We start from the raw sequence: 27984 nt of genomic DNA, 5'->3' as shown, positions 1-27984 counted from the left end.
ATACCAACAGGTTTTAAACCACTTTTATCAGACCAACCAAACTTATTGTAAATCAATAGCAAAACCATTTTTAACATTCTATTATCAGCACACATTTAAACCAAAGCAGGCAATCAGATACCAAACCTGAGGAAATGAGGGAGAAACTAAACACTTAATGCTCAAATGTTCAGTAAGTATAGATATATCTCTAAACTCTGTACTATTCTGAATAACAAACAAAAAAACACTCCAATTATTTTATGTAGGATTCTAGAGGTAATTGGATCATGAAGGACTCTCTGTCTGATACTGATTTAATTTAAATGACAGAGTTACACCACATATGTCAACATTATTGAACCTGTGCCTCTCAGAGTATAGTCTGAGTCTATTTTTCATGTAGAGGCGTTCTCCTTAAAAAAACCTCAAAGCACTTTTAGTCCACGCTTCCAAATGTAACCAAATACACATCACCAGTGTCATAATTGGCTTAATTATAAAAATAAAGACTTGATTTGAAGAGGCCATGCAGTGTTGGTGTGTTGGGTTTTACACTATTACACACCTTTTATGGTAAACGTGGATGTTATTATTATTTGTTGTGAGGAGAGTCACAATACAAAATAGTCTAGATTGTGGTTTATATTATAGCCCTTAATATTTCTCTTTAGTGATTGTTGGCCTAACGTCTAAGCTGCCACCAGACTCCACAAGTTTGACTTGATGGTGAAGCCATCAATTTGTCACATTCTGTTAGAGAACAGTGACTTTAACTTTGCTGTTCCAGGAAAATACAATGATTTGCCAAACACTATCATATTAAGAAATACACTGATTTATTAGTACAAAATGAATTAACCCCATAGGATTACCTTAATAACTCGTTAAAAATCACAGCCTGGTTATTAAAGACCTTAGGTCAGTATGGAACCCATTACTTATTTAGTAGTTGCATCTCTACACGTGTTCACGAGTCCATCCTATCTGTGACTCCCCCAAACTGCAGACGTTCTCTGTTAGTGATGCCATACCATAGGTTAATGGGAGTTAATCAGCATTGCTGTAAACCCACTAATCTGACCCTCTCGACCTACACAGGTTTCTTTATTTGCTCAAAACACTGTTGTACAGTATGTTACTCATGACATCGTTTTCTGAAGGATAGTGGAAATCTAACAATCATGGATTAATTTTCACCTGGTGTCTACCTTATAAGTCAGGGAAACAGATTTTATAATCACTTAAAGTCACATGACTTATTTTATCAAACTTATAAGAATGTAATTCTGGGCTGACATTGTTGGAACTTGGAAGACATAACCTTTAGCAGCCCCAAGGTCTGAGCAGTTAGTACGTTAATCTACTTGGTTTTCACAATGACTGTTTCGATATGTCTCTCCTTATTTTAGTTAATAGAATTAATATAGGTTACATTTTACGTTAGCCCATAACTCTAACAATATATGTGTCCAATGAAAGAGTGCAAGCAGTGTGTTATGATCAAAGTGTTAGATCTTGGAAGTGGGGAAGTTTGATAAGCCATGCAATCGCTTTACATTGCAGGTAAAGCATGTTCACAATAGAAAGATCACTTGGTGAGCGTTGATAAATATATTGGAATCTGTGTTTTATAATATATATTACTACTGACTACACTCCCCTGTATAAAACATATGATCACTTGTATAAACACGTCCGTTGGAATGAAAGTAATCTACTGGGTTCTAAAAAGTATCAGATCGATTCCATCGAATGTTCTATTCCTGGAGATTCTCGTTATATCCGTGGATTCACCCCAGGACTTTACTTGTAGACTCATAGTTCAGGATATGATGTGTAGCTTCCCACTCCGCACATATTCCCATGATTCCTTGCAATGCGAACATAGCCATGATCTCCATAGTTCTCGCCCCAGCTTCAAAGTTGAAAAAATACAAAAAATTAAAAAAGGTTAGTTTTTCTTGCCATGACGTTAATATGTAACAAGTACAATTCATCCTGATTGCTCATGGAAGGATGCAGAGTAAGTTTACTTAAACTAAACGCAGAATAGCACAAACAAATAATGTAGTAATATCTAAAACTTAACATTTATTGGTATTGTGTCCTAAAAATCAACTAAAACTTACCAGTATTAATAATCTTAGTTATGCAAAAAAGATCTCTAATCTCTAATACAATCAGTGAGAACCACCTATTATAGGGAGGTAGAAGTCTATTTGAATCACTCTCAGCTAGTACAGCTATCCACCATGTATATCTGACCAAAAAATACGAGAAATCTCAATGTATCTGTGACGAAGTGCCCTTCGCTACTTGGTCCTGGAGAGGCCTGCTTGCCAGCCTCTTGCCTTGTGATTATGGCCCCTGGGAAGTATTGCCATTTAAAAAGTCTGTTTGGGCTTATTGGATTTTGGGACACTTTTTCTGCCCCTTTGAATCCATGGGAAGATGTGCCTCGCCCCTCTCTCCCCTTCCCCCGCCCCCTCCCCCGTTTCCATTGTTCTCCAGCAGGGCATTGTCCCAGGGACCCTGCCAGACCAGTTGGAACTGCCTGCTTTGTCCCTCCTCGGTCAAAAAGGACTTCCAACAAACGTTTTAACCACTGAAGGGAATTGTCTGAATTTTGGATATATTTATATTTGAAGTGTGCTGAGTAATAATATGTAGATTGGAGATTGGATGTATATTTTAGAAGTTATAAGAATTGTGTAAAAACTGTATTTTCCTGCCTGTGCTAATTACATTAACCCATTGTGTACAGCAATTATATCACAGGCAGAGGGGAGGGTTTGTTTGTCCAGACTTGGAGTGTTTAACTGTTTTATAGTGTATTTGATTGGCTGTGCTACAAAACCATGTGGGTGGTAACATTGTGTACAAATGTGTATATAAGAAACAATAAACCCACAGCTCTGTCTGTTCCTGTTTTTGTAGCGTTACTCACCTTTTCCAGGGTCCGGCCGCGGTCCTCTCTTCAAGCCGCGCGCGGTCCTGCTGCTGCACGAGCCCGCGCGCGGCTCATCCGACGCTTCAGACAGGAAGGCGGGCAGTGACCGCGAGATGCGGTCACATGTCCCGCCTGAATCTAAGAGCGCGCCGCGAGTCTCGGGCGCGCTCTTAAAGAGACAGTGGGAGCCTAAATTGGCAAAAGGCTCCCATTGGCCCCTGTCATCCCACACACCCCATACACTTACCTTTTGGGGGTGTGGAAGTGACAGGAGCCAATCACATTAGTTTTGAACCTATTTATACTTACCCTTTTCCCTTAGTTCCTTGCCCTATCGTGGTTTCTGCTACAGTTCCCTTTAGCGCTTGTTGTGTTCAGTTGTGTTCCTCCGTACTTGACCTTGGCTTTGTATTCTGACTTCGTTTTCGCTTTATCCTTGTCTGTTCTGTTTGCCGGCTTGCTGTTTCCTGTGTACCAGACCCCGGCTTGTCCTCGTTTACGCTGTCTCTTTGTGCCCTTGACCTCGGATTGTTCCTGACTCTGTACTTCTCCTATATACGTTGAGTCCGGCCATTCGAAGGTCCGGTAGACGTATCTCTCCTCTGTTCTGCCTTCTGTTTAGCTGGATCCTGCGTGTAGGGGTATATTCTCGTTACAGTTTTACCCTCAACATAGAGCCTCGTCTCATGTGTGGGGGGGCAAAGGCTGCATTTACACTGGGGAATTGCTATACTCTACATACTCCCCTAGCTATAATCACTAAGCTCTTTTAAGAGCTTGTTCCAGCTTCACTCTCTCCAGGAAGAGGGGTTCGGTCTGCAGTGCTGATGGTGTCAAGTGGAGTGCTTGGAGTCCTCAAGAAGCGCTAGGAGCATCCATCAACGGAGGTACCCAGTCGGGGTGCCAGGTGATCCGTTACAGTATCCTTCTAGGTAAAATATTTTATAATTTTTTTAAATTAAAGGGACACTATAGTAACCAGAACAACTACAGCTTATTGAATTTGTTCTGGTGAGTAGAATCATTACCTTCAGGCTTTGTGCTGTAAACACTGTCATTTCAGAGAAAATGCAGTGTTTACATTACAGCCTAGTGATAACTTCACTGGCCACTCCTCAGATGGCTGTTAGAAACCCTTCCTGGGTCATGGCTGCCTAAAATGCATGCAGACATTCAGTATCTCCTCCCTCTGCATGCAGACACTGAACCTTCCTCAGAGAGATTCATTGATTCAATTCATCTCTATGAGGAGATGCTGATTGTCCAGGGCTGTGTTTGAATCATGCTGGCTCTGCCCCTGATCTGCCTCCTTGTCAGTCTCAGCCAATAATATGGGGAAGCATTGTGACTGGATCATGCTACAACTTCTGCTGATGTCAGCAGGCAATGGGCAGGTCTAAAGGAACCAGAGCCAGAGCTAGCAGCTCCAGACTTAAATACAAGCAAGATTTTACTATATTTAGGGAGGCATGAGGGGCACAGGGGTGGCTAGATGATGGTTTCAACCCTATAGGGTCAGGAATACATGTTTGTGTTCCTAACCATATAGTGCTCTTTTAATAAAAAAGAAAATCAAAAAACATTAAAATTTAATTCTCATCACAACCGTAGGGGTCATAGTAATAAATGCTAGATATAGTGGCACTTAGTTCATATATACATATAGGCAAAGGAATAGAGACTGTGTAATAGTAACAGTCAGACACTAGGCGTCACCCTTATACCCAACCCCCCTAGTTCCTTAACATAGTCAAAATAGGCAGGTTACTAAAGTATTAATTAAGGAACGAAGGTGGAAGGGGAAAAATTGAACGAGCTGTTCAATAATATCACCAGTCTATGGAGATCTCTATCTTGTCCCTACGCATTTGAAAGCCAGTCAACATTTAAAAGTGGAGAGGAATAAGTTACTGATGAGAAAAAGTTCAAGTCAAAAAGGAAAATAGCTGTTTGAACCATTGGTCAAGTACGATGTTATGTTGTAGCACTCAACACACGTTTCACCTGTGGCTCTGGGATCATCAGAGGTAAACACAGAATATGTTCATACTACTTCTGCCATTTATCTTAAAGGACCCATTTTTTTAAACATGTGTCTTTTTTCCCCAGCACTGACCAGTGTATCGCCTCCATTTCCCTCATTTTCTCCACCCACTGCACCCATTGCTCTCTGGTTGGTGTGTTTTTCTGACGCCAGTACACTGGGATAAGAGCGTTAGCTTCTCCCACCAATATTTTCAATATTTTCTGTTTATGTGGTTCCGTAAAATAATGTAGCCAACTTAGTAAGACCTGGGATGGGGTCATGGAGGTCCGCATCAGCATGATCTTCGCTACATCGTTTAGTATTTGTCGCCAAAACAGGGCTACGTCCCTGCAAAACCACCAAATGTGTTCTATATCTGTCATGATACCGTACCTTTTTCATGATACCTTACCGATTGCGGCGATCTGGGGTTAATTTTACCGCGTGACGGACGAGGTCCGTCATCCGTCGTTAAGGGTTTCCCCAGGATGACGGACCTCGTCCGTCACCCGTCCTTAAGGGGTTAAGTAATAGAATGTGAGCAGGATATTGCTTTGCTGCAGAGGGATTTGGATAGATTGGGGGACTGGGCACTAAAATGGCAGATGAAATTTAATGTAGAGAAATGCAAAGTTATGCACTTCAGGGTAAAGAATGCACAAGCAACTTACACCATAACAATAGTGAATTAGGGATAACAACACACAGGAAGGATTTCGGGATTGTTATAGACAACGATATGATAACATTATTGTGTGTATATATATATATATATATATATATATATATATATATATTCAGGGCCAGTACAAATCATTATCTGGAAATCTATTCATAAAGAGGGCTATAGACAGGACAGGAGGTTATGTGTTTAGACTGGAAGAAAGGAGGTTTTCATCTAAGGCAAAGAAAAGGTTTTTTTTTTACAGTAAGAGCAATAAGGATATGTAATTCTCTGCCTGAAGAGGTGGTTTTGTCAGAGTCTATACAGATGTTTAAACTGCAATTGGAGAAATACTTGCCAAAACATAACAAACAGGGATATAATTTCTAATTAGTGGGGTAATAGCTGCTTGATCCAAGGAGACATCTGACTGCTATTCTGGGGTCAAGAAGGTGTTTTTTTTTCCAGTCTGTTGCAAAATGTGAAGTCCCTTAAACTATTTTTTTGCCTTCTCTTGGATCAAAAGCAAAAACAGCTGTATGAAAGGCTGAACTTGATGGACGCCATCTCTTGAGCTATGTAACTATGTAAGGTAACCGTTTGCCAACGGTTTGATATATTATCTGCAGGCAGCCCTAGGGACTCCTGGCACCATAACCACCACAGCACATTGACACCCTTATAACCGCAATCATAGTAAAATCATGCCCTATTGATTTTGTATTACCCCAGCACCACTCTGGAATATTTCCCAGTGTCGCGCCTCACACTCCAGAAACCTTCATGTTTTAAACCCATAGGACCAGTCCAACTTAGATCTGTGATGGCCCCCAGAGTTTATACCAGTACAGAGATCTTACAAACCAGGAATAACTTATTTGAAATATTTTACCTCTTCAGATCTTGGTGAAAGGTTTATATGAATGCAATGTGCACCTATAGAACTATATTTCTAGAGAACATGATTAGAATTAGACTTATATAATTTCAATTCATCTTAATTTACCTATTTTTTATGAGCCAGAAGTCTTTTCCATTGAGGTTTCCGTAGCCCACTGCAAGGACCCCATGATTGACTTCCTGAGAGCATGCTGGGTCATCATAGACACCTACCAAAAAATATATTCAGAACAAATTGTCAAAAAGACTGAGTTAGAAAATTAAAGTGGCTCTGAATTCAGAATTTGAACAATTTTCTCGATCTTATGTTAGTGTCAGGATAGGATAACGCACAGAACTAGGGTCAGAGATAGTAGAGTATTACCAGTCCTTATGGTGGCTGGACGTGGAGCCAGAAATAAGCCATGCGAGAAATACGCATAGCTAGCTGAGGTCATGGAATAGAGACGTACACAGGTCAAGGGTTATAGAGGTACACAAGGCCAATAAACTAGATGGGGCAAAATACCATTTACGTGATCTCAGTCTTAGTGAGTAAAAAGTGCTTCTTATAGCCTATAATGGTGCATTGTCTAGAATGTCATGTGACAACAATGCTGCATTCTGATTGGGTGCCTGTTGATTTCAGCCAATTAAATTCTTTATTTTTGTCTTGACAGATCAGGCGTTACATCGACATTGGTCGGCTTACAGATGTGCCGAGATTTTACAAATACTGGAATGTTGTATTACAGACATGTATCTCTTCATTGGTAACCTGGATGCAGATAGAAGTATCATACCATGCGGATGCCTGCCCGTCGCCAAGGTTTTTTGAAAAGCAATAACAGTAACATTCGGCACCGGTCCCTAACGGGTAGGTGGGGCCTGTGCCTGGTAGTGGAAGTCTGTCCGACTCTGGTGGTGTACCACTTTGTCTGGTCTTGTTTTGCTGTGAACTTTTTCTGGAGTCGGTGCCCGCAGGGCCAGCCATTTTATTTAGCCTTTGGTGTTTGGCGTGGTGCTTGATCTTACGGCTTATGTCCCACCCATCGGGAATCTTTGGCATTTGTTTCCTCTGGGTTTCTTTGTATGTTAAGGGTAGTGGCCCCACCTGGGTCCTCCGCCCTTGTCCCGGGTAGGTGCTTGTTGTATCGGGCTGTTCCCGAGTGGTGTGCCTACCTGTTGACTTTTAATTTGACTCCCTGCTGTGTTATATTGCTGTGTATTACCTGACATGTGTGGCTCTGTAGGTGGTGGGCCCCGAGGGCCCGACCCCATGTGGTTCCTCCATTTATGTGGAGGGAATGAAGGGGAGGGAGGAGTGGGGGCGCAAAAGGTGCAGGGGAGGGTGGGGTGCTCTCTGCGCGATGTTGTGTTTGGCGCTGGGGCGCACGGTGGGCCGCTTCCCACTATCTGTCTCATGTCTATGGTCCTATGTATTTTGTGGTGTCTAGTCCCCAGCGTAATCCTCCCAAGGTTGCCATACTTTGTGAAAATGAGTTTCCATGTTTCTGAACTGGGCTGTGAGTTTGTCCATTAGAAATGTGTCCTTGATTTTCACTATTACGTCATCTATGGACGGGACTATAGGTTTTATCCATGTCTGGGCCAAGACTCATCGAGCTGCAAGTATGAGTTTGTTAAGGAGCTGTTGTTCTTTCCCCGGGAGGCCGTCCGTGGGTTTTGACAGTAGGATGGACCAGGGGTCTAGGTCTATGTGTTTCTCGAGGACTTCCGTCAACAATGTCTGTACCCTTTTCCAGAATCTGGCTACTTGCGGGCAGTCCCACCACATATGTTTAAACGTCCCCTTGTCCCCACACCCTTTCCAGCATATGTCTGTCGTGGTTTTTCCCATTCTATGTAGTTGCACCGGCGTGGTGTACCACCTCATCAGCATTTTATACGCTTGCTCTTGTTGTAGCACGCATATTGAGGTTTTTGCGGTCGCCTCCCAGAGATTTCAGCCAATTAAAATGCAAGCAGAGCAGACAATGTATCAGTGACAATAATCAAATGGCAGCCAGCAAGCAGCTATTAAATGAGGATATCCTGGAGCAATAGTATCCGGCAAATTCCACAACTTTTATCTATACATATAAATTCTAGATATGCATAAATCTATCATCTGAATTTGGTAACAGCAACAATAAGACAAAACAAAATAATATTAATACGAGTAATACCCAGGAGAGACCATTCCCGGGAGTAAAATAGCAGTTAGGTGAACTGACCTTCAAAGCACTAACTTGCAATGTTTTTCCCTAAGGTTGTAATAGCGTAGAGTAACCACACGGTGGCGAACATGAACCATACAGAGGTCACAGTGAGTACAAGTGTAAATGACTGAGATTACAGTTACTGAGTAATGTGTCAAGAGGATCTATGGCAAGCACTGATATTGCACCACTTACGGCCCCTGTCCAAACATCTAAATCATCTTTTATTATTATTATAATTATTTTATTATGTATATAGAGGGAGTGGGGTATAGTGACACAGTAACAGAGGGATTGAGGGCCCTGCTCAGTGAGTTTACATGCTAGAGGGAGTGGGGTATAGTGACACAGTAACAGAGGGATTGAGGGCCCTGCTCAGTGAGCTTACATGTTAGAGGGAGTGGGGTATAGTGACACAGTAACAGAGGGATTGAGGGCCTGCTCGGTGAGTTTACATGGTAGAGGGAGTGGGGTATAGTGACAGTAACAGAGGGATTGAGGGCCCTGCTCAGTGAGTTTACATGCTAGAGGGCGTGGGGTATAGTGACACAGTAACAGAGGGATTGAGGGCCTGCTCAGTGAGTTTACATGCTAGAGGTAGTGGGGTATAGTGACACAGTAACAGAGGGATTGAGGGCCTGCTCAGTGAGTTTACATGCTAGAGGGAGTGGGGTATAGTGACAGTAACAGAGGGATTGAGGCCCTGCTCAGTGAGTTTACATGTTAGAGGGAGTGGGGTATAGTGACACAGTAACAGAGGGATTGAGGGCCTGCTCAGTGAGTTTACATGCTAGAGGGAGTGGAGTAGTGACACAGTAACAGAGGGATTGAGGGCCTGCTCAGTGAGTTTACATGTTAGAGGGAGTGGGGTATAGTGACACAGTAACAGAGGGATTGAGGGCCCTGCTCAGTGAGCTTACATGTTAGAGGGAGTGGGGTATAGTGACACAGTAACAGAGGGATTGAGGGCCCTGCTCAGTGAGTTTACATGTTAGAGGGAGTGGGGTATAGTGACAGTAACAGAGGGATTGAGGGCCCTGCTCAGTGAGTTTACATGTTAGAGGGAGTGGGGTATAGTGACACAGTAACAGAGGGATTGAGGGCCTGCTCAGTGAGTTTACATGTTAGAGGGAGTGGGGTATAGTGACACAGTAACGGAGGGATGGAGGGCCTGCTCAGTGAGTTTACATGTTAGAGGTAGTGGGGTATAGTGACACAGTAACAGAGGGATTGAGGGCCCTGCTCAGTGAGTTTACATGTTAGAGGGAGTGGGATATAGTGACACAGTAACGGAGGGATTGAGGGCCTGCTCAGTGAGTTTACATGTTAGAGGGAGTGGGGTATAGTGACACAGTAACGGAGGGATTGAGGGCCTGCTCAGTGAGTTTACATGTTAGAGGGAGTGGGGTATAGTGACACAGTAACGGAGGGATTGAGGGCCTGCTCAGTGAGTTTACATGCTAGAGGGAGTGGGGTATAGTGACACAGTAACAGAGGGATTGAGGGCCTGCTCAGTGAGTTTACATGTTAGAGGGAATGGGGTATAGCCACACCATAACAGAGGGATTGAGGGCCTGCTCAGTGAGTTTACATGTTAGAGGGAGTGGGGTATAGTGACACAGTAACGGAGGGATTGAGGGCCTGCTCAGTGAGTTTACATGTTAGAGGGAGTGGGGTATAGTGACAGTAACAGAGGGATTGAGGGCCTGCTCAGTGAGCTTACGTGTTAGAGGGAGTGGGGTATAGTGACACAGTAACAGAGGGATTGAGGGCCCTGCTCAGTGAGTTTAAATGCTAGAGGGAGTAGAGTATAGTGACACAGTAACAGAGGGATTGAGGGCCTGCTCAGTGAGTTTACATGTGTCACGTTTAAACATTTCATATGAAGGAACACAACTGCAGATTTCTTATAGTTCGAATATTTATTAGGAGTAATTGGTATTGACTTTAATTCCAATATACAGGTACTGTAGCATTAAGTATTAAACGATAAATGAAGTCCACAGTTATATGCACTGTAGCTTTAAGGAGTAAACGGAACTGAAGCAGCAAGAGTCCTTTAGTAGTATTAATTAATTAGATGATAAGAAGTTACAATAGCTGTTCCATAGACTTTAACTGAAGAAAGATAGATGCAGCTAACTGAGACAAGTATGTGTTGAAGTTAGCTGTAACGGTTGGCTTTAACGAAGGACTTTTGGAGACAGGAAATAACAGCTTTAGATGCAACGTTTATCAGAGAAGTTTTACTTAGCTTCCGGCTTATAGAACACTGGTTCCCGAGATTCCTCAGAGGCAGATTATCCTGCATGGATAGAGTTCAGCTTTAGCCGTGGATGAGGAGAGGCGAAGGGAACTTGAAGTCTTCTATTCCGGTCCGGTAACAGCAGGTTTTCACAACTAAGTTGCAGCCGGTTCGTGAGTACAGAACGTAGTTCATTAATCCAGCGTCGATCAGATTAAATAGGGAGACTGGGTCATTAAGAGGTGTGGCTAAGCTCCGTGGAACCAGGAAGTAAGGGGATAATATAATTAAGGCATGACAGTATCCCCTCCTTAATGAGCAACCTCTGGGTGCTATTGACTTGGCTTAGAAGGGTAGCGTTTGTGAAACTTGGAAACTAATTTGTCAGCATGAACGTCAGAGGAGTTTTCCCATGTATCTTCATCAACTCCATATCCTTTCCATCTGATGAGGTATTGTAAGGAGCCACGATGGATCCTTGAATCCAGTATACTTTGAATCTCATATTCTTCTTCACCCTGGACCAGTATGGGGTCAGGAGAAGTAGTGACATTCCTTTGGAAAGGGTCAGGATGATGAGGCTTCAGCAAGGACACATGAAAAACAGGATGTAGCTTTAAAGTTGGTGGAAGTTTCAATTTAACAACATTACGGTTGATAATCGATAGTATTGGAAAAGGACCAAGAAAAAGAGAACTTAACTTCTTTGATGGACGGTTTGTAGAAATGTTCTTTGAGGAAAGCCAGACAAGATCACCGATTTGATAAGAAGGTGAAGGTTGTCTTTTTGTGTCAAAAAACTTCTTTTGAGTGGAGGAGGCCAATTCAAGATTGTCATGCAATTTTTTGAATAAAGAGGACATATGAGAGATTTGATTCGAATCGGAGAGATTAGATGAAGAACTTGTCTGAGCAGGAAATGAGGAAGGATGAAATCCATAATTGGATAGAAATGGAGTCATTTTACTGCTGGTATGAAAAGAGTTATTGTATGCAAATTCTGCCATAGGTAACCAAGTTATCCAATCGTCTTGTAAGTGAGAGCAATAACATCGTAGATATTGTTCTAAGCATTGGTTGACTCTTTCAGTTTGTATATCTGTTTGAGGATGATAGGCAGATGATCTGTCACGTTTAAACATTTCATATGAAGGAACACAACTGCAGATTTCTTATAGTTCGAATATTTATTAGGAGTAATTGGTATTGACTTTAATTCCAATATACAGGTACTGTAGCATTAAGTATTAAACGATAAATGAAGTCCACAGTTATATGCACTGTAGCTTTAAGGAGTAAACGGAACTGAAGCAGCAAGAGTCCTTTAGTAGTATTAATTAATTAGATGATAAGAAGTTACAATAGCTGTTCCATAGACTTTAACTGAAGAAAGATAGATGCAGCTAACTGAGACAAGTATGTGTTGAAGTTAGCTGTAACGGTTGGCTTTAACGAAGGACTTTTGGAGACAGGAAATAACAGCTTTAGATGCAACGTTTATCAGAGAAGTTTTACTTAGCTTCCGGCTTATAGAACACTGGTTCCCGAGATTCCTCAGAGGCAGATTATCCTGCATGGATAGAGTTCAGCTTTAGCCGTGGATGAGGAGAGGCGAAGGGAATTTGAAGTCTTCTATTCCGGTCCGGTAACAGCAGGTTTTCACAACTAAGTTGCAGCCGGTTCGTGAGTACAGAACGTAGTTCATTAATCCAGCGTCGATCAGATTAAATAGGGAGACTGGGTCATTAAGAGGTGTGGCTAAGCTCCGTGGAACCAGGAAGTAAGGGGATAATATAATTAAGGCATGACAACATGTTAGAGGGAGTGGGGTATAGTGACACAGTAACGGAGGGATTGAGGGCCTGCTCAGTGAGTTTACATGTTAGAGGGAGTGGGGTATAGTGACAGTAACAGAGGGATTGAGGGCCTGCTCAGTGAGCTTACGTGTTAGAGGGAGTGGGGGTATAGTGACACAGTAACAGAGGGATTGAGGGCCCTGCTCAGTGAGTTTAAATGCTAGAGGGAGTAGAGTATAGTGACACAGTAACAGAGGGATTGAGGGCCTGCTCAGTGAGTTTACATGTTAGAGGGAGTGGGGTATAGTGACACAGTAACAGAGGGATTGAGGGCCCTGCTCAGTGAGCTTACATGTTAGAGGGAGTGGGGTATAGTGACACAGTAACAGAGGGATTGAGGGCCCTGCTCAGTGAGTTTAAATGCTAGAGGGAGTAGAGTATAGTGACACAGTAACAGAGGGATTGAGGGCCTGCTCAGTGAGTTTACATGTTAGAGGGAGTGGGGTATAGTGACACAGTAACAGAGGGATTGAGGGCCCTGCTCAGTGAGTTTACATGTTAGAGGGAGTGGGGTATAGTGACACAGAAACAGAGGGATTGAGGGCCTGCTCAGTGAGTTTACATGCAAGAAGGAGTGGGGTATAGTGACACAGAAACAGAGGGATTGAGGCCCTGCTCAGTGAGTTTACATGTTAGAGGGGGTGGGGTATAGTGACACAGTAACAGAGGGATTGAGGACCTGCTCAGTGAGTTTACATGCTAGAGGGAGTGGGGTATAGTGAGACAGTAACAGAGGGTTTGAGGGCCCTGCTCAGTGAGGTTACAAGTTAGAGGGAGTGGGGTATAGTGACAGTAACAGAGGGATTGAGGGCCTGCTCAGTGAGTTTCCATGCTAGAGGGAGTGGGGTATAGTGAGACAGTAACAGAGGGATTGAGGGCCCTGCTCAGTGAGTTTACATGTTAGAGGGAGTGGGGTATAGTGACACCGTAACAGAGGGTTTGAGGGCCCTGCTCAGTGAGGTTACAAGTTAGAGGGAGTGGGGTATAGTGACAGTAACAGAGGGATTGAGGGCCTGCTCAGTGAGTTTACATGCTAGAGGGAGTGGGGTATAGTGACACAGTAACAGAGGGATTGAGGGCCTGCTCAGTGAGTTTACATGTTAGAGGGAGTGGGGTATAGTGACACAGTAACAGAGGGATTGAGGGCATGCTCAGTGAGCTTACATTTTAGAGGGAGTGGGGTACATACCATGGTCGCAGGGGCTGCGACCGGGCCTCCAGGGTATCCGGCAGCCCTGCGACCCAGTATGCACGCCAGTGTGGCCACATTTTGCCAGCCTCTTCTCCTGGGGGCCCAGGAGCTGGCCACCTCAGGGCCCCCTGTGCGTGTTGGGCATCTACAGTAATCTTGACATTCCTGCTTTAAATATATATCTAAATGTTAATGATCCCCCGTTACCCTCACTCTGAGAGCAGCGATCGTGTCAGGGAGATCTTTTTGTATGTGACCCTTTCTCTGTGTAGTAATAACAGCAGATTCTTCAATACAGGAAAGAAATGATTGAAACCTACCGCTTTTATAGAAGTAAAAGGATGGGCGAGTTGCATCGATGGCAACGGATATTGGGCCAACAGTAGCCAGTGCTTGTTTCAGGGTGTCTTCTGTGGCTGGTTCAATCTCGGTGTATTTTATACATGTAGATGCTTTACCAGCTGTGTCATAATGACAGGGCTGATCCTGTTAATAAAAATACATAAAACATAGATATATTATATATTTGTTCTAAAAGTATTTCTCTACGATGCAGCGCAAGGACAAGAATAATATTATCTTATTCACGTTACATTAGTCCAGGGGAATGTTTTAACGAGAAGTGTAGATCTACAGCTAAACTTAAGCCACAGCCATATATCCCGTAAGGCATCCTATGGCTAAAAGCCCATGCAGTCCCCATAAATAAGCCCACATGTTTATTGTGTTCTTGTGTGACTGGTGTTCACCAATGAAGGAAACTAGAAGCTTCAAAGGGATCTCTTGGCACAGTGTCAGAGAGAGCTGGACAGATTGCCCCAATTTCACTTAATTTGGACTTCACTCACCTGGGCTGTATAGGGATAATATGAGTCTGAGTCGATTCCTTGATTGTCGATAACATATTGAAAAGCTCTTGTCATGAATCCTCCGCTGCATCCTTTGTTCCCGTATTTTGAAGAACAATCCACCAGGTTTTGAGGGCTGAGAGAGACCAGTTTACCAGTCTTGAGTTGCAACTGGCCCTCTAGGGCCCCAACCGCACTGAAAGCCCAACAGGAGCCGCAGGAACCCTGCAAACAGAAAGATCCTATACATTTCTTATAATTCGAATCTTCACCCTTCCTGCTAATATTTATCAATTAGACGGAAACACATCTAATGGCCAAAGTATCGGAAAATATTCAAAATTCAAACAAGTTGATCCAAAGAATTTTACATTTAGGCCTAACAAGCCAAGCAGATCTGGGGAATTCTTATGAATCAGCTATTTTGGCCTGCAGTTCGAAGTCCTTACGGCAATTCTTGTCACATTGTCTGAAATCAGATGCAAGTATTATTTTTGAATAAAAACACGTCAAATCCTTGATCCTCTGCACTAATGGGGAACATTGCTCTGCCGTCCGTTTGAAATTGTATTGTCCCATAATCCTCTCAGGGTTTATTCCCTAAATCGAGAATAGTCAGGAATTTACATTGAATTTAAATTTAGGACTTATCGAGCTAAACTGAAGTAAAAAATGACTTGAAAATTGGGAATATTTTTAATTTGGCAATTTTGGCATACATTTTGAGATTCACTTTAAACTTCCGGCAATTCTCACTTTAGTGAATTACCCTGAGTGTTGTACTTTTACCAATGATTTTCTCCATTTATAAGGATGTAGGGATCCCTCACCACGAACCTCCATACCTGTAGTAAACCATGACTCTCTAGTCTTTCTCTCTAGCAATGGTGTGACAAACGCTCCTTCCCACTAACGTTGCCATGAACTCCTGGAAGAGTGTGGAAGCTGGCCTCCTGCCCACTGACTATGGTTCAGGTCTGAAACCCTATTCGAGAGTTACCCTGCCCAGCCATTAGCAACTTTCCCTGGGTACCTCTTGGTTCGGCACTTTCCCTTCTTTTGAATGGTAACAAACGCTAGCTCCCTGGCGGCCATTCGCATTAACCAAACCCACCAATGGTCCTCAGAGGTATTTAGCCGCGAATGTTATGCAAGTGTTTTCAGCATGAGGTGACTGTGCGGTTCCCGGACAACTTGGTTTGGGGTTTTAAACCACTTTGCAACCCTTTTTGGAGGGAAGGTGTCTGAGACTAAGGGGAACAAATGCTACCTGAGAGCCAGGCGGAGCACCCCATATTGCAGCTGCAGTAGCTCCCGAAAGTTGACCGGCAAAAGCACCAAATGCCCTGGAACTATTTTGGGCATAGGACCATGTGTGCTGCCAATCAGAACTTTAACACAGTGGCGTTTCCCCTACATTGCATGGATCTAAGCACACTAGTTGTCAAAATAACAGGGCTATGTGGGGTTATTGTATGTTTTTATTATGTTTTGGTGTACTTTTATGTTTTTATATTTTTGTGTTGGGCTCTCTGTTCCTGGGAGATAATTAGCTTGCCGGTCTTCAACTCAATTATCTCCCAAGTCTATAATTCCAGGGAGGTTCCAGGGAGGAGCTTGTGTTGAATACAATGCTGGGGTCTGTGCATAAAAGGCAGAGTTTGTCTCTTTAAAATCAGTTGTACTCCCAGAGCTATGTGTTGTCTAGTTACTTGGAGGGGAAAGGGCTAATCACTGCTCAGCACCCTGTACCAGCTAGTGGAGGATTCGGCTGGGAAAGTCCTTATAAGGACTAGAGCTTCCAGGACTGTGTGTCGTCTGGTCCCTGGGACGGAATAGAGCTAGTCCCCTATCCTGTTCCAGGACGGAGAGACTCCAGGAGGACCCGGAGGTTTTTCCTGGTTCCAGCTAGAAAGCAATCCTTGGCGGAGTTACCCAGCCGGGGTACAGGGAGCTTCCTTCTGGAAGCAGAAGACTTATTGGGATAATTATCGAGAAAGGTTCTTACCTGGTTTTTTACATTGCTGACGCACCCTTTCTCCCTCCAGTCCATGGAATCTGGAAGATTTGCTTTTATGGTGCTGTTCCATTTGTTACTGGAATACCTGACTCGCTCAGAGCCTGGTGGTACTACCAGCCCAGTCAGTGTAGTCATCACTTCTTCCTTGGTCTATAGGATACAGACAGAATAGCAGAGACCAGAATTAACAGATTTCCTCCTATACATTATATGCTTTTTATAAGTTTGCATTTCCTAGCTCCCATTCTTGGAGACTTTCTTTTTCCGCAGGGTGTAGATTGGGGGTTAATGACATTGCTGCTTTGTGTAATATGTTCACAGTTGATACTCACCGTTTTATTAAAGCTTCCATCACCTCTGTAGGGTGGATGAATACTAACTACAGCAGAGTCCATCAATCCCAACCATGCCTTTCTAGTTGCTCAAAGTGTATCCCTCTAGCTGCTCCAGAACTAAAGTTCCCAAGATGCCTTGCTAGCCACAAGCTACTAAAGCTTATGGTACAACCCTTTGAGGACCATAAGATTACCGCCATCAATATAAAAATAATTATATTTATTTAAGTTCGTACACTTCAGTTGCTGTAACTAAGCCATTTCATGAAATTATTGGCAAAAAGCTAGATCCATTTGTTGATAAGAACTCATATTTAGACTCACACCAAAAAAAAAAAAAAGTATTTTCAGTTCTTAATCAGATGATACAGGCAATTAAAAACATGGGACAAATACGTCCCTTGGTCCTCAAAGGGATAATGGAAGAATGCCTGTGTGCTTCCTCTGCAGGAATACTCTTAGATTAGAGATCTCGACATTACTCGCCCATTAGCTCTGGGTCAAAGTTATGAAATACCCAATTCCAAGAAATGATCGATAATATCCAAGTATATTTCTTTCAACGACCTTACACCGTTTCTGTGTTGCCACCTCTAGCATACATACCAGAGATTGGAGGAGACCTGCATTATATGGTGGGAGCATGGGTGTATGGGGCACTGGTGGGACAGGGTGGCTCTAGCAATCACCCAGTGGAAAGTGGCGCTCTAGATCCCGCACTGTACTTCGTAGGGGAAGTCTATACTATCGATTTCATGTAGGGCGGTTTGGTAAAACATACCACCTAAGAGCTGTCAGTTTATTCTAAGTATTAATGTAAAATGCTTACCATGTCTCCAAGATGGTTCATTCCCAGTTCATATGAATGTAATCCCAAGGAGTGCTCCAAATTGTGTAACGTGATAAACTTCAGGTTCTTTTCCCAGGTCACCCTTCTGCTCAGATCTTCTCTCTACAACACATGGTTTATAAACAGTTTTCTGGTTAACTCCTCGTTATAAGCTTATAACATGGAAACACTCTCTGAGAATCCTCATATCCCAACTTTAAAAAAGTATTTCTCCAAAGTATTTCTCCAATGATATCATGAATATGCCTTTTATTGACACATGGGGATCATTAGGCATTGTGAGTTAGCGCCATAAACATTGTGAGTTAGCACCACAGACATTGTGATTTAGCACCACAGACATTGTGAGTTAGCGCCACAGACATTGTGAGTTAGTGCCACAGACATTGTGAGTTAGCTCCACAGATATTGTGAGTTAGCACCACAGACATTGTGAGTTAGCTCCACAGACATTGTGAGTTAGCTCCACAGACATTGTGAGTTAGCGCCACAGACATTGTGAGTTAGCGCCACAGACATTCTGAGTTAGCGCCACAGACATTCTGAGTTAGCGCCACAGACATTCTGAGTTAGCGCCACAGACATTGCGAGTTAGCGCCACAGACATTGTGAGTTAGCGCCACAGACATTGTGAGTTAGCGCCACAGACATTGTGAGTTAGCGCCACAGACATTGCGAGTTAGCGCCACAGACATTGTGAGTTAGCGCCACAGACATTGTGAGTTAGCACCACAGACATTGTGAGTTAGCGCCACAGACATTGTGAGTTAGCACCACAGACATTGTGAGTTTGCGCCACAGACATTGTGAGTTAGCGCCACAGACATTGTGAGTTATCGCCACAGACATTGTGAGTTAGCGCCACAGACATTGTGAGTTTGCGCCACAGACATTGTGAGTTAGCTCCACAGATATTGTGAGTTAGCACCACAGACATTGTGAGTTAGCTCCACAGACATTGTGAGTTAGCGCCACAGACATTGTGAGTTAGCGCCACAGACATTCTGAGTTAGCGCCACAGACATTCTGAGTTAGCGCCACAGACATTCTGAGTTAGCGCCACAGACATTGTGAGTTAGCGCCACAGACATTGTGAGTTTGCGCCACAGACATTGTGAGTTAGCGCCACAGACATTGTGAGTTATCGCCACAGACATTGTGAGTTAGCGCCACAGACATTGTGAGTTTGCGCCACAGACATTGTGAGTTAGCTCCACAGATATTGTGAGTTAGCACCACAGACATTGTGAGTTAGCTCCACAGACATTGTGAGTTAGCGCCACAGACATTGTGAGTTAGCGCCACAGACATTCTGAGTTAGCGCCACAGACATTCTGAGTTAGCGCCACAGACATTCTGAGTTAGCGCCACAGACATTCTGAGTTAGCGCCACAGATATTGTGAAAATAGGAAAAGGCTTAAACTGTCACTTCAAAATGGGAAATTCAGAGAAATAAAAGCTTATATTGTAGGCGACCGTGCTCTTTACTGGAACTAGGGGATCTAAACCAAACTATGGACCATAGTCCAAGACCATTATTCCCCCCCACCCTTCACAGGCCTTTGCAGTCAGGTAGACAGTGTTCTCTAAGCATACACGTAACCCCGATCCACCTGTCAGTCTGCCAGAGAATTCAAACTGATTCATGGAACCGATTAACCTTTTTTGCAGTTCAAGAGTCCAGGGTGGTGAGTTGATTATTTTTTATCCCTGGCATTAAGCTCAATGGTTTGACTAGGCGATTATTACCTGTGATAGCATTCTAGGAAGAATTTATGTATTTTAAGTCACAGATATTTTTCCTACAGTTGAAACCCAGAAAACAGAACGTGTGTCACTACATGCCGTCGATAATGCCTGTGTGTAGATTGAGAAATGTTGTTGTAATTGACGTACCAGATTTTCATAGTTCTTGTTATGGGCTTCCTTCCACAGCTGCCAGTGGTTATCCAATGCTGGGTCAATTAACGCGTTCACAGACACGGTGACAAACACAACCAGTCCTAAACACAGCCAAGATATCATTCTGAAGGAGATAGGAAAAAGAAGATTAAACGAGGGTATAATGTAATAATAGCCAAACCATGCTTCCACCAAACTGGCCAGATACAATATGAGATTAACCAAATAGTGACTTGTCCTAAATTAACAGCTGCAAACGCTAAGCCTCGCAGCACAATTATAAATAAATTCTCACATTTGCAAAATGTTCCAACTCATGGCTGCAAAAATAAACACCTTAACGATCTCAAACAGAGGACAATTTACATTTATTCACTGAACTTGATTTTGTAGTGGATAAACATTTTCGATAACCTAGCCACGCTGTAAGTATCTGATTTAAATCCAATTTAGATCTAATTTAGCTAAAACTTTGCCATTTGGCTTTTAACTCACTGGAATTGAGAGTTTAGTAAATAAAACCCAAAGTTAAACAAATAAAAGAAATGTTAATTATAAAGGGTTACTCCAATAACCATGACCACTTTGGCGACTTAAAGTAGTTATGGTGCCTGGAGTCTGCATGCGCACTGTTTCCCTTTTTAAATCAGCTGTGGCCGCTGACATTTAATGGGGATAATTGCAAGATAATGCATCTTGGACGTAAAAACCCAAGGGCAGAGTACAGAATATTTGATAGAGTCCTAACCTCAACATCTGAGGAAAGGGATTTAGGGGTGATTATTTCTGAGGACTTAAAGGTAGGCAGACAATGTAATAGAGCAGCAGGAAATGCTAGCAGAATGCTTGGTTGTATAGGGAGAGGTATTAGCAGTAGAAACAGGGAAGTGCTCATGCAGTGGCGTACACACGATCCATGGGGCCCCAGTGCGAAAATTAATCAGTTGCCCCCCCACCGCGCGCTTACTCTGCACGGGCCGGGGCCACAACACATGGTGGCGGTCACCTGGTCACAGGGCTGCGACCCCTGCGGCTGCGGTATGTATGCCACTGCATGCAGATACATACACTTAACCCCTTAAGGACACATGACGTGTGTGACACGTCATGATTCCATTTTATTCCAGAAGTTTGGTCCTTAAGGGGTTAAAGGACCACTATAGGCACTCAGATCACTTCAGCTCAATGAAGTGGTCTGGGTGCCGGGTCCCTCTAGTTTTAACCATAAACCAGAGAAACTGTTATGTTACACTGAGGGTTAATCCAGCCTCTAATAGCTGTCTCACTGACAGCCGCTAGAGGCGCTTCCGCGATTCTCACTGTGAAAATCAGTGAGAAGACGCTGGACGTCCATAGGAGACGTCCGCACATGTGCATTCGGAGCTGAGAGGCGAATCAGAGCGGAGAGATCCCCAGCGCCAAGGGAGCCCGGTGCTGGAGAAAGGTAAGTGCTGAAGGGGTTTTAACCACACACACTCTCACAAACAGGCACACTTGCTAACAGACACCCACTCAGTGACAGACATACATACACACTCACTGACAGAGAGACACTCACAAAACATACACTCTCACTGACAAACACACGCTCAGTAACAGATACACACAGTAACACACTCACTGATACACACACTGACCCTCACTAGCAGACACATACTCAATTACAAACACACTCACTGACACACTAGCAGACACACACTCAATAACAGACACTCACACAAACACACAACTAACACACTCAGTAACAGACACACACACACACAGTAACACACACACACTAACACACATATACACATATACACACACTCATATTTATTTATTTTTTTACATTTATTCCACCAGCCTCCCTACCTTTGGGAGTGCTGAGGGGATTCCCTGGTGTCCAGTGGGGCTGTCCGGCGGCCAGTCCTGCAGGCGGCGAGGGAGCATTCTCCCCTGAGCGCTCTCTGCCCAGCTCCCTTGCGCGCCGCTTACTGAATTACGTCATATTCCGGCTCCGCCATTAGGACGGTGTGCGCGAGGGAGCTGGGCCGAGAGCGCTCAGTGGAGAATGCTCCCTCGCGCACCTGCCCGCAAACTGACGCCACTGCCAGCCTTGGGGGGGCCTGAGGTGGCCAGCTCCTGGGCCCCCCAGAAGAAGAGGCTGGCAAACTGGCTTACATACCCGGTCGCAGGGTTTCCAGGCCCCCTGGAGGGCTGGGCCCGGTCGCAGCTGCGACCCCTGTGACCACAGTATGTACGCCAGTGTGCTCATGCCATTGTACAGAACACTGGAGAGACCTCACTTGGAGTATTGTACGCAGTACTGGAGACCATATCTTCAGAAGGATATTGATACCTTAGAGAGAGTTCAAAGAAGGGCTACTAAACTGGTTCATGGATTGCAGGATAAAACTTACCAGGAAAGGTTAAAGGATCTTAACATGTATAGCTTGGAGGAAAGACGAGACAGGGGGGATATGATAGAAACATTTAAATACATAAAGGGAATCAACACAGTAAAGTCAAAAACATTAATTAAACCAGGAACTGAGTTAAAGGTGACTTTTAAAAGTTATTTTCCCCCTTTGCTAGTTTGCGTAGATCGTGCAACTTCCTGGTGTATTCTTTACTAATCCTCTTTTTAGAGAACAACCCCCAAAGAAATCAATTGTTTTCTAGCCTGACCTCTGATAATGGACTGGGACAGCTAGTGTCCTGGGATTACAACATCGACAAACACATTTCATTAGGACTGTCTAGTATTTCACCATTTCCCACAAAAATGAAGCAAGATACCATTTGGTTATTAAATAGACACACAGTGACCCAATGCTTTATTACCAAAAAGGATCTCCTTTCTAAGATTGCCTTGAGGATTAATCCAATACCTGGGCGTCTAAAGATATCTAAACAGCTCACAATGTGTTACTGCATCTCTGGGGCTCAGGTATCAGGTAAATGTGTATGTCTATAAAAACATTAGAATCCACAGGAACTGGCTGCACAGCTAGGATTGGCTGACACCTCCTTCTAATCTATAATACCATTAGAATATCTCCAGGAACTGGCTGCGCTGCTCAGTATCCAGGATTGGCTGACACCTCCTTCTAATCTATAATACCATTAGAATATCCCCAGGAACTGGCTGCACTGCTCAGTATCCAGGATTGGCTGACACCTCCTTCTAATCTATAATACCATTAGAATATCCCCAGGAACTGGCTGCGCTGCTCAGTATCCAGGATTGGCTGACACCTCCTTCTAATCTATAATACCATTAGAATTTCCCCAGGAACTGGCTGCACTGCTCAGTATCCAGGATTGGCTGACACCTCCTTCTAATCTATAATACCATTAGAATATCCCCAGGAACTGGCTGCGCTGCTCAATATCCAGGATTGGCTGACACCTCCTTCTAATCTATAATACCATTAGAATATCCCCAGGAACTGGCTGCACTGCTCAGTATCCAAGATTGGCTGACACCTCCTTCTAATCTATAATACCATGAGAATATCCCCAGGAACTGGCTGCACTGCTCAGTATCCAGGATTGGCTGACACCTCCTTCTAATCTATAATACCATTAGAATATCCCCAGGAACTGGCTGCACTGCTCAGTATCCAGGATTGGCTGACACCTCCTTCTAATCTATAATACCATTAGAATATCCCCAGGAACTGGCTGCGCTGCTCAGTATCCAGGATTAGCTGACACCTCCTTCTAATCTATAATATCATTAGAATATACCCCAGGAACTGGCTGCGCTGCTCAATATCCAGTATTGGCTGACACCTCCTTCTAATCTATAATACCATTAGAATATCCCCAGGAACTGGCTGCGCTGCTCAGTATCCAGGATTGGCTGACACCTGCTTCTAATCTATAATACCATTAGAATATACCCAGGAACTGGCTGCGCTGCTCAGTATCCAGGATTGGCTGACACCTCCTTCTAATCTATAATACCATTAGAATATCCCCAGGAACTGGCTGCGCTGCTCAATATCCAGGATTGGCTGACACCTCCTTCTAATCTATAATACCATTAGAATATCCCCAGGAACTGGCTGCACTGCTCAGTATCCAGGATTGGCTGACACCTCCTTCTAATCTATAATACCATTAGAATATCCCCAGGAACTGGCTGCACTGCTCAGTATCCAGGATTGGCTGACACCTCCTTCTAATCTATAATACCATTAGAATATCCCCAGGAACTGGCTGCGCTGCTCAGTATCCAGGATTGGCTGACACCTCCTTCTAATCTATAATACCATTAGAATATCCCCCAGGAACTGGCTGCGCTGCTCAATATCCAGGATTGGCTGACACCTCCTTCTAATCTATAATACCATTAGAATATCCCCAGGAACTGGCTGCGCTGCTCAGTATCCAGGATTGGCTGACACCTCCTTCTAATCTATAATACCATTAGAATATCCCCAGGAACTGGCTGCACTGCTCAGTATCCAGGATTGGCTGACACCTCCTTCTAATCTATAATACCATTAGAATATCCCCAGGAACTGGCTGCACTGCTCAGTATCCAGGATTGGCTGACACCTCCTTCTAATCTATAATACCATTAGAATATCCCCAGGAACTGGCTGCGCTGCTCAGTATCCAGGATTGGCTGACACCTCCTTCTAATCTATAATACCATTAGAATATCCCCAGGAACTGGCTGCACTGCTCAGTATCCAGGATTGGCTGACACCTCCTTCTAATCTATAATACCATTAGAATATCCCCAGGAACTGGCTGCGCTGCTCAGTATCCAAGATTGGCTGACACCTCCTTCTAATCTATAATACCATTAGAATATCCCCAGGAACTGGCTGCACTGTTCAGTATCCAGGATTGGCTGACACCTCCTTCTAATCTATAATACCATTAGAATATCCCCAGGAACTGGCTGCACTGCTCAGTATCCAAGATTGGCTGACACCTCCTTCTAATCTATAATACCATTAGAATATCCCCAGGAACTGGCTGCACTGTTCAGTATCCAGGATTGGCTGACACCTCCTTCTAATCTATAATACCATTAGAATATCCCCAGGAACTGGCTGCGCTGCTCAGTATCCAAGATTGGCTGACACCTCCTTCTAATCTATAATACCATAAGAATATACCCCAGGAACTGGCTGCACTGCTCAGTATCCAGGATTGGCTGACACCTCCTTCTAATCTATAATACCATTAGAATATACCCCAGGAACTGGCTGCACTGCTCAGTATCCAGGATTGGCTGACACCTCCTTCTAATCTATAATACCATTAGAATATACCCCAGGAACTGGCTGCGCTGCTCAGTATCCAGGATTGGCTGACACCTCCTTCTAATCTATAATACCATTAGAATATCCCCAGGAACTGGCTGCGCTGCTCAGTATCCAAGATTGGCTGACACCTCCTTCTAATCTATAATACCATTAGAATATACCCCAGGAACTGGCTGCACTGCTCAGTATCCAGGATTGGCTGACACCTCCTTCTAATCTATAATACCATTAGAATATACCCCAGGAACTGGCTGCACTGCTCAGTATCCAGGATTGGCTGACACCTCCTTCTAATCTATAATACCATTAGAATATACCCCAGGAACTGGCTGCGCTGCTCAGTATCCATGATTGGCTGACACCTCCTTCTAATCTATAATACCATTAGAATATCCCCAGGAACTGGCTGCGCTGCTCAGTATCCAGGATTGGCTGACACCTCCTTCTAATCTATAATATCATTAGAATATACCCCAGGAACTGGCTGCACTGCTCAATATCCAGGATTGGCTGACACCTCCTTCTAATCTATACTACCATTAGAATATCCCCAGGAACTGGCTGCGCTGCTCAGTATCCAGGATTGGCTGACACCTCCTTCTAATCTATAATACCATTAGAATATCCCCAGGAACTGGCTGCACTGCTCAGTATCCAGGATTGGCTGACACCTCCTTCTAATCTATAATACCATGAGAATATCCACAGGAACTGGCTGCACTGCTCAGTATCCAGGATTGGCTGACACCTCTTTCTAATCTATAATACCATTAGAATATCCCCAGGAACTGGCTGCACTGCTCAGTATCCATGATTGGCTGACACCTCCTTCTAATCTATAATACCATTAGAATATCCCCAGGAACTGGCTGCGCTGCTCAGTATCCAGGATTGGCTGACACCTCCTTCTAATCTATAATACCATTAGAATATCCCCAGGAACTGGCTGCACTGCTCAGTATCCAGGATTGGCTGACACCTCCTTCTAATCTATAATACCATTAGAATATCCCCAGGAACTGGCTGCGCTGCTCAGTATCCAGGATTGGCTGACACCTCCTTCTAATCTATAATACCATTAGAATATCCCCAGGAACTGGCTGCACTGCTCAGTATCCAGGATTGGCTGACACCTCTTTCTAATCTATAATACCATTAGAATATACCCCAGGAACTGGCTGCACTGCTCAGTATCCAGGATTGGCTGACACCTCCTTCTAATCTATAATACCATTAGAATATCCCCAGGAACTGGCTGCGCTGCTCAGTATCCAGGATTGGCTGACACCTCCTTCTAATCTATAATACCATGAGAATATCCACAGGAACTGGCTGCACTGCTCAGTATCCAGGATTGGCTGACACCTCCTTCTAATCTATAATACCATGAGAATATCCCCAGGAACTGGCTGCACTGCTCAGTATCCAGGATTGGCTGACACCTCCTTCTAATCTATAATACCATGAGAATATCCACAGGAACTGGCTGCACTGCTCAGTATCCATGATTGGCTGACACCTCCTTCTAATCTATAATACCATTAGAATATCCCCAGGAACTGGCTGCGCTGCTCAGTATCCAGGATTGGCTGACACCTCCTTCTAATCTATAATACCATGAGAATATCCCCAGGAACGTCTCTTATCCAGGCCCCCCAACATCTCTCACTAGCTCCCCAAGATATCTCTATCCCCCTGCTATTTTCTCACCCAGATCCCCATTTCACTCCTCTATGGCACTAACTAGCTTTGGTTTGTTTCGAAGTTTATGACAATTAAAGAAGTTAAAATAAAAATGCTAAACTGCCTTCCTCTACTTCCATACATAATCCAGTTTATTATAGGCCTTCAGGTAGATCGACTTCCTGACCAACAGATATTAAACAGGTAGACAGATAGACAGACAGACAATCTCCTATATTCTTTCTATCCCATATATCAATTTAAAACAATAAATCTGATTTTATCCCCTTTACACTCTGTGTTTGGCATAGGTGGGAACATCAGTACTAGTGGCCCAGAGAAAGAGGTCTGTGCCCGCTCCAGAGACCTCCAGCATTGACCCCGTGCTGTCCTGTGACTCTAGAGCAGGGTTCCCAACCCAGTCCTCGAGTACCCTCTACCAGCCCAGGATTTAGGGATCACCCTGTTATGTCTCAAGTGTTTTATTTTTTTTCTAAAAATACCTTAGACACAACTGGGTAATCATAAAATCCAGGACTGTTAGGGGATACTCGAGGACTAGGTTGGGGACCACTGCTCTAGACAATTCGTAAGGCTTTGACATTCTAGATAACTGTCCTAATGTACCTCCAGCTCAAACACTTTCTAAATAAATGAAAATTTAGACTGGTATCTGAGGACGTTAACCCAGAACTACAATACAAGCCCTGACAGAGCTTTGCCTCACCCTGAACTCTGTGAGCCATAATATAAAGGGATCTGCTCTAAACTCAGTTGTTCCATCTAGTTATCCACCCGTGGCCAACCCACCAGAATCATGAGCCCCAGTCCCAGGGTGAGAGACTGGTCCATATGTATCTTTAGCCTTTTAAATCATTATGTTTAAAATAATAGCACCGAGTAAATTTACCTTAACATCTTAATCCCTGAGTTCTAGAATCGTTGGCTTCAGGGGAACGCACTCAGCACTTGTCGAAGTTTGAGGAAGTAGCTCGTTAGAAAGACTTTTTCTGTCGTACGGCCAGGTTTATAACACTGCTGTTTGCTGAACAGAGAACA

The 27984-nt window shown here is 43.8% G+C and overlaps 1 protein-coding gene across 1 annotated transcript; it reads right to left on the bottom strand.

Moving 5' to 3' along the window:
- Positions 1–7: 7 nt before the first annotated feature.
- Positions 8–27978, bottom strand: LOC134583260 (cathepsin S-like). The gene is made up of 8 exons (XM_063440125.1): positions 27836–27978; positions 19967–20096; positions 18049–18171; positions 16873–17034; positions 14865–15089; positions 14337–14502; positions 6629–6731; positions 8–1897 (listed from the first exon to the last, which is right to left on the bottom strand). The coding sequence occupies exons 1-8, from the start codon at positions 27841–27843 to the stop codon at positions 1798–1800; spliced, it is 1017 nt and encodes a 338-aa protein (XP_063296195.1). The 5' UTR covers positions 27844–27978; the 3' UTR covers positions 8–1797.
- Positions 27979–27984: the final 6 nt, after the last annotated feature.

The sequence above is a fragment of the Pelobates fuscus genome, chromosome 13 (assembly GCF_036172605.1).
Source record: "Pelobates fuscus isolate aPelFus1 chromosome 13, aPelFus1.pri, whole genome shotgun sequence".
NCBI lineage: Eukaryota > Metazoa > Chordata > Amphibia > Anura > Pelobatidae > Pelobates > Pelobates fuscus.
Note: the sequence above shows the minus strand (reverse complement) of the source record. Positions and strands in the feature narration are given on the sequence as shown.